This window comes from Hyla sarda, chromosome 1 (genome assembly GCF_029499605.1).
Source record: "Hyla sarda isolate aHylSar1 chromosome 1, aHylSar1.hap1, whole genome shotgun sequence".
Classification (NCBI taxonomy): domain Eukaryota; kingdom Metazoa; phylum Chordata; class Amphibia; order Anura; family Hylidae; genus Hyla; species Hyla sarda.
In genome coordinates this window covers 450,944,895-450,959,831 of record NC_079189.1, presented here as the reverse complement: position 1 = coordinate 450,959,831, position 14,937 = coordinate 450,944,895, and the positions used below count along the sequence as shown (strand labels likewise).

Below are 14,937 nucleotides of genomic sequence, written 5' to 3'. Positions count from 1 at the left end.
TCAGCGAGACTTGGCAGCGGCACCTCAGCGGGATCCATGGCCGGATCTACTGTCACGATTCGGCTCACAGGTAGTGGATCCTCTGTGTCAGCGAGGGATTGGCGTGGACCGTGCTAGTGGACCGGTTCTAAGAGGCTACTGGTTTTCACCAGAGCCCGCCGCAAAGCGGGATGGTCTTGCTGCGGCAGTAGCAACCAGGTCGTATCCACTAGCAACGGCTCAACCTCGCTGACTGCTGAGAAGGCGTGGGACAGAAGGACTAGGCAGAGGCAAGGTCAGACGTAGCAGAAGGTCGGGGCAGGCGGCAAGGTTCGTAGTCAAGATGGATAGCAGAAGTTCAGGTACACAGGCTTTGGACACACTAAACGCTTTCACTGGCACAAGGCAACAAGATCCGGCAAGGGAGTGCATGGGAGGAGATCAGATATAGCCAGGGAACAGGTGGAAGCCAATTAAGCTAATTGGGCCAGGCACCAATCATTGGTGCACTGGCCCTTTAAGTCTCAGAGAGCTGGCGCGCGCGCGCCCTAGAGAGCGGAGCCGCGCGCGCCAGCACATGACAGCAGGGGACCGGGACGGGTAAGTGACCTGGGATGCGATTCGCGAGCGGGCGCGTCCCGCTGTGCGAATCGCATCCCCGACGGCCATGACAGTGCAGCGCTCCCGGTCAGCGGGACTGACCGGGGCGCTGCAGGGAGAAAGACGCCGTGAGCGCTCCGGGGAGGAGCGGGGACCCGGAGCGCTAGGCGTAACAGATATAGCAGGGGAAGCAGTGGTGCTGGTGGAACTAAGAATTGCGGCCCCTTTAAAAACAATAGGTAACCAGGGCCGCTAGAAGGATCCCTGCGGCCGTGAATGGGCGTGGCTAAAGCCAGACAAGGGCCCGCGGCCAGTGAAATAAAATGCTATAATGTGACTTAAAGAGTACTTGAGTCTGTGACTTTATGACTGTGTTATGAACAAAGCTGAAGAGCTCTGCAGCACAGAAGCAGGGCTAATAATAAAGAAACCCTGCACTCTTAGAAAATAACACAGCCAGCTGCGGGTGGGCGGAGCCAAGTTTCAAACTTGCTCGCGGCCGAAGTATATGTTCGGCTGATAATGGAGCCTGCTCCCAGCCCCGAGCGCATGTGCGCGTGACAGGGAGAGGGTAGCGGGCGAGCTCCCCTCCAGCAGCCGTGATAATGGCGGCCGATAAAAGCGCCCATACTTTCTCCCAGCCCCGAGCGCATGTGCGCATGACAGGGGGAGGGAGCGGGCGAGCTCCCTGCCAGTAGCAGTACGCTGCCGACAGGGACGCGATATGCGGCCAATAAAGGTGCCCGCTCGCAGCCCCGAATAATGACGGGTAGGTAGCGGGCGAGCACCCCACCACCAGCCTCACGCTGCCGACAGGGACATATGGCGGACGCGATATGCGGCCGCTGAGCCGCGCGCCCGCAGAACATTACAGTGAAACACATTTTCCTCAACTTTGCAGACTGTTCCACACCACGCCGAGGGGGGCCCCCCATGTCGGCGATCGTCACAAATCTCGAGGGAAATCGCCCCTGCGATCTGCGGCGATAACGGGCTGATCGAGTCTCTGGGACCCGACCGCCCGTTAATTTTGCATGATCCGAGTTGTCACAGACAGCCAGGACCATGCTTAAGTATAGGAGCGAGGTGGCAAGCCTGCCACCTCTAACTGACCAATCGCAGGGGGGGGGGGTTACTTCCTCCCACCCTGCCCGGCCCCTGGAAGCCCAGAGAGGACGGGAGGAAGACCGGGGGACGGGGTAGTGCTCGGGCCCGGCCCCGGTACTTACCTCGTCCCTGAAGACCCGGATCCCGGCGATGAAGACGGCGGCGACAGGTGAGTTCCTCTTCATCCGCGGTCGGGCCCTTTACAGCAATGCACGTCGCACACACCCGGGAGAAATTGCCCAACAAGTTTTGGGGGGCTTTTTCTCCTTTCACCCCTTATGAAAATGTGAAGTTGGGGTCTACACAAGCATGTTAGTGTAAAAAAATAAATTTTTTACACTAACATGCTGGTGTTGCCCTATACTTTTCATTTTGATAAGAGGTAAAAGGGAAAAAAAGCCCCCCAAAATTTGTAATGCAATTTCTCCCGAGTACGGAGATACCCCATATGTGGGCGCAAAGTGCTCTGGGGGTGCACAACAAGGCCCAGAAGGGAGAGTGCACCATGTACAGTTGAGGTGATTTGCACAGGGGTGGCTGATTGTTACAGCGGTTTTGACAAACGCAAAAAAAAGAAAACTCCACATGTGACCCCATTTCGGAAACTACACCCCTCAGGGAATGACAGATCTTTGGAACAGTGGGCTGTGCAAATAAAAAATTTTGTACAGCCCACTGTTCCAAAGATCTGACAGACACCAGTGGGGGGTAAATGCTCACTGTACCCCTTGTTACGTTCCTCAAGGGGTCTAGTTTCCAAAATGGTATGCCATGTGTTTTTTTTTTTTTTTTTTTTGCTATCCTGGCACCATAGGGGCTTCCTAAATGCGACATGCCCCCGACCAACATTTGCTCTCAAAAAGCCAAATATGACTCCTTCTCTTCTGAGCATTGTAGTTCGCCCGTAGTGCACTTCAGGTCAACTTATGGGGTACCTCCATACTCAGAAGAGATGGGGTTACAAATTTTGGGGGGTATTTTCTGCTATTAACCCTTGCAAAAATGTGAAATTTGTGGGGGAAACACACATTTTAGTGAATTTTTTTTTTTTTTACATATGCAAAAGTCGTGAAACACCTGTGGGGTGTTAAGGCTCACTTTATTCCTTGTTACGTTCCTCAAGGGGTCTAGTTTCCAAAATGGTATGCCATGTGATTTTTTTTGTTGCTGTTCTGGCACCATAGGGGCTTCCTAAATGCAACATGCCCCCCAAAAACCATTTCAGAAAAACGTACTCTCCAAAATCCCCTTGTCGCTCCTTCGCTTCTGAGCCCTCTACTGCGCCCGCCGAACACTTTACATAGACATATGAGGTATATGCTTACTCGAGAGAAATTGGGCTACAAATATAAGTATACATTTTCTCCTTTTACCCCTTGTAAAAAATTAAAAATTGGGTCTACAAGAACATTGGGGGGTGCAGTTTTTATAATGGGGTCATTTGTGGGGTATTTCTAAGATGAAGATCCTTCAAATCCACTTCAAATCTGAACTGGTCCCTGAAAAATTGTGATTTTGGAAATTTTGTGAAAAATTGGAAAATTGCTGCTGAACTTTGAAGCCCTCTGGCGTCTTCCAAAAGTAAAAATACGTAAATTTTATGATGCAAACATAAAGTAGACATATTGTATATGTGAATCAAAAAAAATGTATTTGGAATATCCATTTTCCTTACAAGCAGAGAGCTTCAAAGTTAGAAAAATGCCAAATTTTCAAATTTTTCATCAAATTTGGGGATTTTTCACCAAGAAAGGATGCAAGTTACCAAAAAATGTTACCACTATGTTAAAGTAGAATACGTCACGAAAAAACTATCTCGGAATCAGAATGATAACTAAAAGCATTCCAGAGTTATTAATGTTTAAAATGACAGTGGCCGGGTCCTAAGGTGTAAAATGGCTGGGTCCTTAAGGGGTTAATGAAGTCAGACATCCCCTATTAGAAAAAAACAGGCTTGATCTTTAACCCCTTAAGGACTCAGCCCATTTTGGCCTTAAGGACTCAGACAATTTAATTTTTACGTTTTCATTTTTTCCTCCTCGCCTTCTAAAAATCATAACTCTTTTATATTTTCATCCACAGACTAGTATGAGGGCTTGTTTTTTGCCCGACCAGTTGTCCTTTGTAATGACATCACTCATTATATCATAAAATGTATGGCGCAACCAAAAAACACTATTTTTGTGGGGAAATTAAAACGAAAAACGCAATTTTGCTAATTTTGGAAGGTTTTGTTTTCACGCCGTACAATTTATGGTAAAAATGACGTGTTCTTTATTCTGAGGGTCAATACGATTAAAATGATACCCATTATTATATACTTTTATATTATTGTTGCGCTTAAAAAAAATCACAAACTTTTTAACCAAATTAGTACGTTTATAATCCCTTTATTTTGATGACCTCTAACTTTTTTATTTTTCCGTATAAGTGGCGGTATGGGGGCTCATTTTTTGCGCCATGATCTGTACTTTTTTTGATACCACATTTGCATATAAAAAACTTTTAATATATTTTTTATAATTTTTTTTTTTAATAAAATGTATTAAAAAAGTAGGAATTTTGGACTTTTTTTATTTTTTTTTTCGTTCACGCCGTTCACCGTACGGGATCATTAACATTTTATTTTAATAGTTCGGACATTTACGCACGTGGCGATACCAAATATGTCTATAAAAATGTTTTTTACGCTTTTTGGGGGTAAAATAGGAAAAAACGGACGTTTTACTTTTTTATTGGGGGAGGGGATTTTTCACTTTTTTTTTACTTTTACATTTTTTTAAATTTTTTTTTACACTTGAATAGTCCCCATAGGGGACTATTCATAACAATACCATGATTGCTAATACTGATCTGTTCTATGTATAGGACATAGAACAGATCAGTGTTTTCGGTGATCTTCTGCTCTGGTCTGCTCGATCACAGAGCAGGAGACGCCGGGAGCCGCACGGAGGAAGGAGAGGGGACCTCCGTGCGGCGTTATGAATGATCGGATCCCCGCAGCAGCGCTGCGGGCGATCCGATCGTTCATTTAAATCGCGAACTGCCGCAGATGCCGGGATCTGTATTGATCCCGGCACCTGAGGGGTTAATGGCGGACGCCCGCGAGATCGCGGGCGTCGGCCATTGCCGGCGGGTCCCTGGCTGCGATCAGCAGCCGGGATCAGCCGCGCATGACACGGGCATCGCTCCGATGCCCGCGGTTATGCTTAGGACGTAAATGTACGTCCTGGTGCGTTAAGTACCACCTCACCAGGACGTACATTTACGTCCTGCGTCCTTAAGGGGTTAAGGGGCGTAAAGGCCTAATTCTATTGTCCTTAAGGGGTTAAAGCCCTTAGTGACTGCCCATACATTTTTATTTATCAATTTATTTTTTATTTTTTTTTACATCTGTATGGGTGGTCACTGCATATGGAGCATGCTCACGAGTGGAACCCACTCCATCTGCTTCAGGTACACATGACGGCAACTGGCCAGACACAACTGCTGATCAAGGTGCTGATTGGTTGCTTTGGCCATAGGAAAATTTTCATGTACAGTGTGCCTCAGACAGTCTCCATGAACCCCGACACATCCCCACCCAAACCTCCACCACCATTGTTGTCACGATTCGGCTTCCAGGTAGTGGATCCTCTGTGTCAGCGAGGGATTGGCGTGGACCGTGCTAGTGGACCGGTTCTAAGAGGCTACTGGTGTTCACCAGAGCCCGCCGCAAAGCGGGATGGTCTTGCTGCGGCAGTAGCAACCAGGTCGTATCCACTAGCAACGGCTCTACCTCGCTGACTGCTGAGAAGGCGTGGGACAGAAGGACTAGGCAGAGGCAAGGTCAGACGTAGCAGAAGGTCGGGGGCAGGCGGCAAGGTTCGTAGTCAGGATGGATAGCAGAAGTTCAGGTACACAGGCTTTGGACACACTAAACGCTTTCACTGGCACAAGGCAACAAGATCCGGCAAGGGAGGAGATCAGATATAGCCAGGGAGCAGATGGAAGCCAATTAAGCTAATTGGGCCAGGCACCAATCATTGGTGCACTGGCCCTTTAAATCTCAGAGAGCTGGCGCGCGCGCGCCCTAGAGAGCGGAGCCGCGCGCGCCAGCACAAGACAGCAGGGGACCGGGACGGGTAAGTGACCTGGGATGCGATTCGCGAGCGGGCGCGTCCCACTGTGCGAATCGCATCCCCGACGGCCATGACAGTACAGCGCTCCCGGTCAGCGGGACTGACCGGGGCGCTGCAGGGAGAAAGACGCCGTGAGCGCTCCGGGGAGGAGCGGGGACCCGGAGCGCTAGGCGTAACAGTACCCCCCCCCTTAGGTCTCCCCTTTTTTTTGTCCGGTAACTGCCTCCCCTGGGATGAGGACACCGGGAAAGAATGGAGGGTTTCCTCAATGGCAGGCAGAGCAGCAGGAGTAGGAATGGGGAGGGAGGGCAGAGGGTGAAGCTTGGCACGGGGCAGGGTGACACAAGGACGGGAGCCATGAGGAGGCACAGAGGCTTGCCTGACGGGACTGGGAGGGGGGGAGAGGCACTTCCTAAGGCAGGCAGAGTCCCAGTTCTTGATCTCCCCGGTGGTCCAATCAAGGGTGGGAGAATGAAGCCGGAGCCACGGCAGACCGAGGAGGACCTCAGAGGTACAGTTGGGGAGAACGAAGAGCTCAATCCTCTCGTGGTGGGGTCCAATACACATCAGGAGGGGTTCTGTGCGGTAACGCACGGTGCAATCCAGTCTGACTCCATTGACCGCGGAAATGTAGAGCGGCTTGACAAGACGGGTCACCGGGATGCGGAATTTATTAACAAACGACTCCAAAATAAAATTTCCAGAGGCACCGGAGTCCAAGCAGGCCACGGCTGAGAGGGAGGAGTTGGCTGAAGGAGAAATCCGCACGGGCACCGTGAGACGTGGAGGAGCAGACTTGGAACCAAGAGACGCCACACCGACGTGAGCTGGGTGCGTGCGTGCGTTTCCCAAACGTGGAGGACGGATAGGGCAATCCACCAAGAAATGCTCGGTACTGGCACAGTAAAGACAGAGATTTTCTTCCCTACGGCGATTCCTCTCTTCCTGGGTCAGGCGAGACCTATCCACTTGCATGGCCTCCTCGGCGGGAGGCCCAGGCGTAGATTGCAACGGATACTGTGGGAGAGGTGCCCAGAGATCTAAGTCTTTTTCCTGGCGGAGCTCTTGGTGTCGCTCAGAAAAACGCATGTCAATGCGGGTAGCTAAATGGATGAGTTCTTGCAGGTTGGCAGGAATCTCTCGTGCGGCCAGCACATCCTTGATGCGACTGGATAGGCCTTTTTTAAAGGTCGCGCAGAGAGCCTCGTTATTCCATGATAACTCGGAAGCAAGAGTACGAAATTGGATGGCATACTCGCCCACTGAAGAATTACCCTGGACCAGGTTCAACAGGGCAGTCTCGGCAGAAGAAGCTCGGGCTGGCTCCTCGAAGACACTCCGGAGTTCAGCGAAGAAGGCCTGGACTGTGGCTGTGGCAGGATCATTGCGGTCCCAGAGCGGTGTGGCCCAAGACAAGGCCTTTCCTGAAAGAAGGCTTACTACGAACGCCACCTTAGACCGTTCTGAAGGAAACAAGTCCGACAACATCTCCATATGCAGGGAACACTGAGACAAAAATCCACGGCAGAGTTTAGAGTCCCCATCAAATTTGTCCGGCAGGGACAAGCGGAGGCTAGGAGCGGCCACTCGCTGCTGAGGAGGTGCAGGAGCTGGCGGAGGAGATGGTTGCTGCTGTAGCAGAGGCAGAAGTTGCTGTAACGTGGCGGTCAACTGCGACAGCTGCTGTCCTTGTTGGGCAATTTGCTGCGACTGCTGAGCGACCACCGTGGTAAGGTCAGCGAGACTTGGCAGCGGCACCTCAGCGGGATCCATGGCCGGATCTACTGTCACGATTCGGCTTCCAGGTAGTGGATCCTCTGTGTCAGCGAGGGATTGGCGTGGACCGTGCTAGTGGACCGGTTCTAAGAGGCTACTGGTGTTCACCAGAGCCCGCCGCAAAGCGGGATGGTCTTGCTGCGGCAGTAGCAACCAGGTCGTATCCACTAGCAACGGCTCTACCTCGCTGACTGCTTAGAAGGCGTGGGACAGAAGGACTAGGCAGAGGCAAGGTCAGACGTAGCAGAAGGTCGGGGGCAGGCGGCAAGGTTCGTAGTCAGGATGGATAGCAGAAGTTCAGGTACACAGGCTTTGGACACACTAAACGCTTTCACTGGCACAAGGCAACAAGATCCGGCAAGGGAGGAGATCAGATATAGCCAGGGAGCAGATGGAAGCCAATTAAGCTAATTGGGCCAGGCACCAATCATTGGTGCACTGGCCCTTTAAATCTCAGAGAGCTGGCGCGCGCGCGCCCTAGAGAGCGGAGCCGCGCGCGCCAGCACAAGACAGCAGGGGACCGGGACGGGTAAGTGACCTGGGATGCGATTCGCGAGCGGGCGCGTCCCACTGTGCGAATCGCATCCCCGACGGCCATGACAGTACAGCGCTCCCGGTCAGCGGGACTGACCGGGGCGCTGCAGGGAGAAAGACGCCGTGAGCGCTCCGGGGAGGAGCGGGGACCCGGAGCGCTAGGCGTAACAATTGTAGTTCACTGTCTGACATGTTTGTGAAGTACTACAGGCTGGATAAAGTAGTCTAAACCCTGAGCCTCACAGGCCACAATAGGTGGCAACCTTGAATGCTATGTTACAGAAAGTATATTGCAAACCTCAACTGGGTGCAAAAGTTAAAATAAATTAAATATAGAACACCTTATTTTTAGAATTGCTATACTTCATTTTGTTTGTCTGTGTCGTACATGAGATAAACTTCTCTAAAGTTTTTAATTATTTATTCTTTACAGCTGCTTTAAATGCTTGGCATGCCTGCAACAAAACACTTCCATCACGAATCATAATCTACAGAGATGGAGTTGGAGATGGTCAACTGAAGACGCTTGTGAATTATGAGATTCAACAGTTTGTAGACTGTATAAATGCTGCAGGAAAAGACTACAAGTATGGTTTACTACAGCTAAAATGTCTATTTTGGTTTTCCAAATTAAATAAGTAATCTTTCTTATATAAATTGTATATCTACATATGTTAACTAGTTAGTGGCTTCAGTAATAACAGCTTGTTTATAATGGTAAAAAGATAAGCTATACATATTCCATTTCCTTAGTCCCAGGCTTTCTGTTATAATTGTGAAAAAACGAATTAGTGCAAGGTTCTTTGCTGATATGGGTGGACGACTCCAGAATCCTCCTCCTGGGACAGTTGTTGATGTGGAAGTGACCAGACCTGAATGGTATGTTTTGTTTTCTTATTTGCAATGTTTTTTTATTTCCTTTAGCTAACACTGAATTCCCACTGCATCACAAAATCTACATGTAAAGTCTGCAAAATCTATATGTAATAAGTGTGAGTTTTGTTGTGTATTTGCAGTAAGTAGAGGTGTAAATAATTTTGTATACACTTGTAAAACAAGCAAAAAATTGCTTAGGAAACATGGGGGAGATTTATCAAAACCTATGCAAAGGGAAAGTGGATCAGTAGCCCATAGCAGCCAATCTGATTAATTATTTTAATAAAACAAAGAAAGGCCTCTTTAAAACAAAAGAAGCAATCTGATTGGTTGCTGTGACAGCTAGTCAACTTTTTTTCTGCATATGTTTTGATAAATCTCCCCTATGTTTTTTTTTACAAAACAGAATTACAAGCACATCAACATCAGTTCCCTTATATGAGCTGATTAACAGAATTGTAAGGAACAATTCTAATTATCAGTATATCTTTGTACAAAAATCATGGGGAGTAAAGTGTTCTACCTCCATCTGATACCAGCTAATTTTTCTGATTGGTGGGGGTCTCTGAGACTCTGACTAATAAATCTTTTGACATGTCTGTGTGACATATCAAAACTTGATTTTTGTGTACTCACATGACAATGGGACCATGGGTATATGCTGCTGACACTAGGCAACAAAAACATGTTGGCTCATCCTCAGCAGGATATACCTGCATCCTGGCAATCAGTTGTGTCACAAAGCAGTAGGATAAGCCAAACAAAGTCCGAAGGACAATAGAAAGGATGTCCAAAGAAAACCTAGCAAACCACCAGACAAGGCAAGAAATGGGAGGGAGGTGTTTCCCCAATGAAAGCTATAAGAAAGAGATTTTACATTGAGTACAAAAGTCTACTTTTATTGGTCTCTACAATGGTCCCTGACGTAAAGAAATAAAAAATAAAAAAACTCCAGAGAAAGGGAGGTCAGTTTTGAGAGTTAAAGGGGTACTCCAGCGCAAAACATCTTAACCCTGGTCATCCATGCACGGAGCGAACTCAGCTCCGTATCGGATGACTGGTGACTACAGCCATCACGCCCCCTCCCATAGACATAAATGGAGTGGGCGTTGCATGACGTCACAAAAACGGGAGCTCCCATGCTCCAGACCCCGATGCTGCCGGCCAGTTGATCGCGAGGGTCCCCAGCGGCGGGACCCCCACGATATAACATCTTATCCCCTATCCTTTTCATAGGGGATAAGATAGTAACATATATGGACATTTATCAACGGGTTTAGTCAGGTTTTCTTTACTATAATTGTCGCAACTGCGACTACGCGATTTTTTGTGCGACATTTTGACTGGAAGGCGATAAAAGCAAGTTTTCCAAAAATTAACTACGTAGTAATAATTTTAAAATGGACTACGGGTAGTCAGTTATTTATTAACTGCGACAGTCGCAACTGCGCAAAAAAAAGTCGCAACAGGGTTAAAAATTGACTAAATTTACTCCAGCTTAAACATGGAGCAGAAAAAGCTACTACCAAAGTAAAAAAGGAAAAATTGATTACGTGAAAGAAAATTATCAACAGGCTGAAACCAGTTGATAAATAAGTCACACATAAGCAAAAAAAAAAAGTAAGGAAAAAATTACTAAAAAAAAGAATACATAAGGAAACATTGATAAATGTCCCTCATAGTTCATGAGGTTGAAAAAAGACCAGAGTCCATCAAGTTCAACCTATATCCCTACTGAGTTGATCCAGAGGAAGGCAAAAAAAAACTCATACTAGAGATAAAAATTCCTTCCCGACTCCAAATATGGCATCAGAATAGATCCCTGGATCAACCTTCTGTCCCTATAAATCTAGAATACATAACCAGTAATGTTATTACTCTCCAAAAATGGATCCAGACCCGTTTTGAACTCTTTTACAGAGTTCACCATGACCACCTCCTCAGGCAGAGAATTCCAGTCTCACTGCTCTTACAGTAAAGAATACAGTGGAGAAGAATTTGTTTAATATAATTGCTTTTTCCTGATCCCCGTTTATAATTTCTTCCCCATCATTTTTCAAGGGGCCCACACTTTCATTTTTGGCCTTTTTGCTATTAATATAGTTAAAGAACATTTTGGGTTTAGTTTTACTCTCTTTGGCAATGAGTCTTTCTGTATTTATTTTTGCGGCTTTTATTTGTTTTTTTTTACATATTTTACATTTTTCTCTATAGCTTTTTAATGCGTTTTCACTGCTGTCCTGTTTTAGTATTTTAAATGCTTTATTTTTGTCATTTATTGCCCCTTTAATGTTTTTATTCATCCATATTGGTTTTCTTTTATTTCTGACCCTTTTATTCCCATAAGGTATATATTTATTACAGTGATAATTTAAGATATCTTTAAAAGTCTCCCATTTAGTGTCAGTTTTCTTGTTTTTGAGGACATTCTCCCATTTTATATTGTTAAGGGCTTCTCTGAGTTGATCGAACTTTGCCTTCCTAAAGTTCATTGTTTTTGTGGCCCCTCGAGAGATTCCCTTATTGAAGAACAAGTTATAATGTATTATATTATGATCACTATTTCCTAGGTGTCCTTCTATTTGCACATTAGTTACTCTGTCAGGTCTGTTGGTTAATATTAAGTCCAGTAGGGCGCCCCCTCTGGTCGGGCTCTGCACCATTTGGGACATATAATTGTCTTTAGTTATAGTCAGAAACCTGTTTACTTTATGAGATTGACAGGTCTCAGTCTCCCAGTTTATTTCAGGATAGTTAAAGTCCCCCATTATTATCACATCATTTTGATTTGCTCCTTTGTTTATTTGCCTCAGTAATTGATCTTCTGCCTCTTCCATTATGTTTGGTGACTTATAGCAAACCCCTATCAGAATTTTTTTATTTTTTAGCTCCATATATTTCTACCCATAATGCCTCCACATTATCGTCCCCCTACCATATATCCTCCCTTCAGACTTGATTTCACATACAGACAAACTCCTCCCCCTTTCCGTTTTGTCCGATCCTTCCTGAATAGACTATAACCCTGTATGTTGACCGCCCAGTCACAGGTATCATCCAACCAAGTCTCTGTTATACCCGCTATGTAATAATTTTCCTGAGATCGACCGCTCCAGTTCGTCAGTTTTATTGGACAGACTTCTGACATTAGTCATCATGCAATTCAATGGTGTATGTTTTTTCTTCCTATGAAGCTTATCCATATGAACTATTCTAACCCCTCCCTCCGCTCCACCCCCAGGTACATTACTAAGTCCCCCCTCTCTATCTACATCTACACTGTCTTCCCCCTCTATGTTATAGGTTCCCTCCCCCCCCCCCCCAGTCCCTAGTTTAAACACTCCTCCACCCTTCTAGAGATCTTCTCCCTGAGCACAGCTGCACCCTCCCCATTGAGGTGCAGCACGTCCCTACGGTAGAGCCGGTAACCGACAGCGAAGTCAGCCCAGTTCTCCATGAACCCAAACCCCCTCCTTCCTACACCAGCTTCTGAGCCACTTGTTTACCTCCCTGATCTCCTGCTGCCTCTCTGATGTGGCTTGTGGTACAGGTAATATTTCAGAAAAATTACCTTGGAGGTCCTTGCAGCCTAAGTCCCTGAAATCATTTTTAAGGACACTCCACCTACCTCTTACTTTGTCATTGGTGTCAATATGTACCATGACTGCTGGGTCCTCTCCAGCCCCACCCAGCAACCTGTCAACCCGATCCGCGATGTGCCGAACTCTAGCGCCAAGAAGACAACACACTGTTCGGCGATCCCGGTCTTTGTGACCGATCGCCCTGTCTGTCCCCCTAATAATTGAGTCCCCCACTAACAGTACCTGTCTAGCCTGCCCTGGACTCCTCCCTCCCTCCTTATGGGAGCAGACACCCCCATGGCGGTCAGAGGCAGAGTCCTGTTGCAGTACTGCTAGCTCTGAAATGGCATCCCCCTCATCCGCCAACAGGGCAAACTTGTTGGGGTGTGTCAGTTCAGGACTAGCCTCCCTGACCCTTTACCCCGTTTTCTAACTGTAACCCAGCTAACTGCCTGACTGTCCTGAACCTCTGACCCACTATCCTCCCCCACCTCTACCCCAGAGAGTACTTGCTCAGTGAGCAGGAGACTCCTCTCCATGTTGTCAGTGCTTCTCAATGTTGCCAGTCGCTCCTCTAGATCCAGGATCTGGGCCTCCAGACGGACAACTAGCACATATCTCGCACAACAATATGCACCCTCAAACTGCTGTTCAAGGATTGCACACATTGAACAGGATGTACACCGGACAACATTTTCCAACATGGAGGCCATACTATTTATGGGGATTTAGTAGACCTTTTCGAGTTGAAGACTCTACAGTGTAAGCAAAGTAACTTTCAAACTCTCAGTTTTCTAACTCTCTTTCAGTTTCACTTTTAAAGAGCCCACTCAAAACAGAGCATGCTCAGAGTCCCAACCTAAAATTTATACACCTGTGTCCACTCTACCCCTACCCCTACAGGCAGAGTGAAGAGAGAGAAAAAAAAAAAAAGGTTAAAGTCTGTTTAAACTAGTAACAGTGAACCCTCTATGTGCAAGTTGAAATATTCACACAAAATTACTCCAGTTCACAAGTTAAATGGGCACTGTCACCAACTTTATTTTTTGATATGTTGTAGTACTTATGTGCTACAACATATCTCTAATATACTTTTATTATTATTTTTTTTTTCATTAAAAAGGTTTAATTTACATTTAAAAACCGGCCACTAGGAATGCTGCAGCCTGGCGTGACGTCACGCCTCAAAAAGGACTGATTTTGGAGTGGCAATCAGTCCTTCTTCAGTTAGGCTGCACTCGCTCCCTACCTGTCAATCAGACAGGCGGGCGCGAGCGCACTGGCTGGGAGGCCACTCCTCCCGCACATCGCCGCCGCTGTCCCTGCACACCTGCAGCCGGACTATGCAGTAACTGCAAGTGTAATGGGGGGGGGGGGGGAACGGGCTAGCGCGGTAGCGGGGGGGGGGGGGGCGGTCTAGCGCCGCTTGTAAGTAACTAATAGTTTATCTACACAGGGTGCCTCCAGCTGTTTCAATACTACAACTCCCAGCATGCCCTGACAGCCAGTAGATGTCAGGGCAAGCTGGGAGTTGTAGTGGTGAAACAGCTGGAGACACCCTGTGTAGATGAACTAAGGGCAGAAGTCCCCCCCCCCAGCAGGCATCAGTGACGTGGTGCCTGCTGGGGAAGTCTGCTTGGTAGTGAGCACACTGCCAGGCAGACAAAAGGCATTTTTAATATAGTAAAAATACAAATTAAAAGCAGGGAGGGGGTTAGGGATAGATTGGCAATAGGCAGGGACAGAAAAAAAAAATAGGATGGTGGGAGCTACCCTTCAACAAGATATACTCCCCACCGCACAGCAGATGTTTTGAACTGGAGTACCCCTTTAAAGGGTACTCCGATGCTCAGCGTTTGGAACAAACTGTTCCGAACGCTGGAGCCGGTGCCAGGAGCTCGTAACATCATAGCCCCGCCACCTCAATGGAAGTCTATGGGAGGGGGTATGATGGCTTGAAGGCGAGGAGGAAAAAACGAAAACGTAAAAATAAAATTGTCTGAGTCCTTAAGGGGTTAAGCATATTTATTGTCTCACAAAAAGTTATCATTTTTTACAAGTAGTAAAATAAAACAACCTATAAATTGTGTATCATTGTAATTGTATGGACCTTTATAATTTAATACCCTTAACCACTTAAAGGGGTACTCCGCCCCAAAAATCTTATCCCCTATCCAAAGGATAGGGGATAAGATGTTAGGTCGCTGGGGACCCACGGCAGCGGTACGGAATGTCATGGCACACCCCCTTCATTCATGTCAATGGGAGGAGGCATGACAGCTATGACGTAGCCATCACACCTCCTACCATAGAAATGAATGGAGGGTGCGCGACGGCCGCATCAACAGTCATCAGCCACGGAG

General features: G+C 47.2%; 1 protein-coding gene across 3 annotated transcripts in view; it reads left to right on the top strand.

The window, feature by feature from the left end:
• PIWIL1 (piwi like RNA-mediated gene silencing 1) overlaps positions 1-14,937 on the top strand; it is a 394,474-nt gene that overhangs the window by 358,664 nt on the left and 20,873 nt on the right. For all 3 annotated transcript variants that reach the window (XM_056533540.1, XM_056533559.1, XM_056533548.1), the window contains exons 18-19: positions 8,551-8,704; positions 8,871-8,996. In XM_056533540.1, the coding sequence (XP_056389515.1) occupies positions 8,551-8,704; positions 8,871-8,996 (280 nt within the window). The remainder of the gene's footprint in view (positions 1-8,550; positions 8,705-8,870; positions 8,997-14,937) is intronic.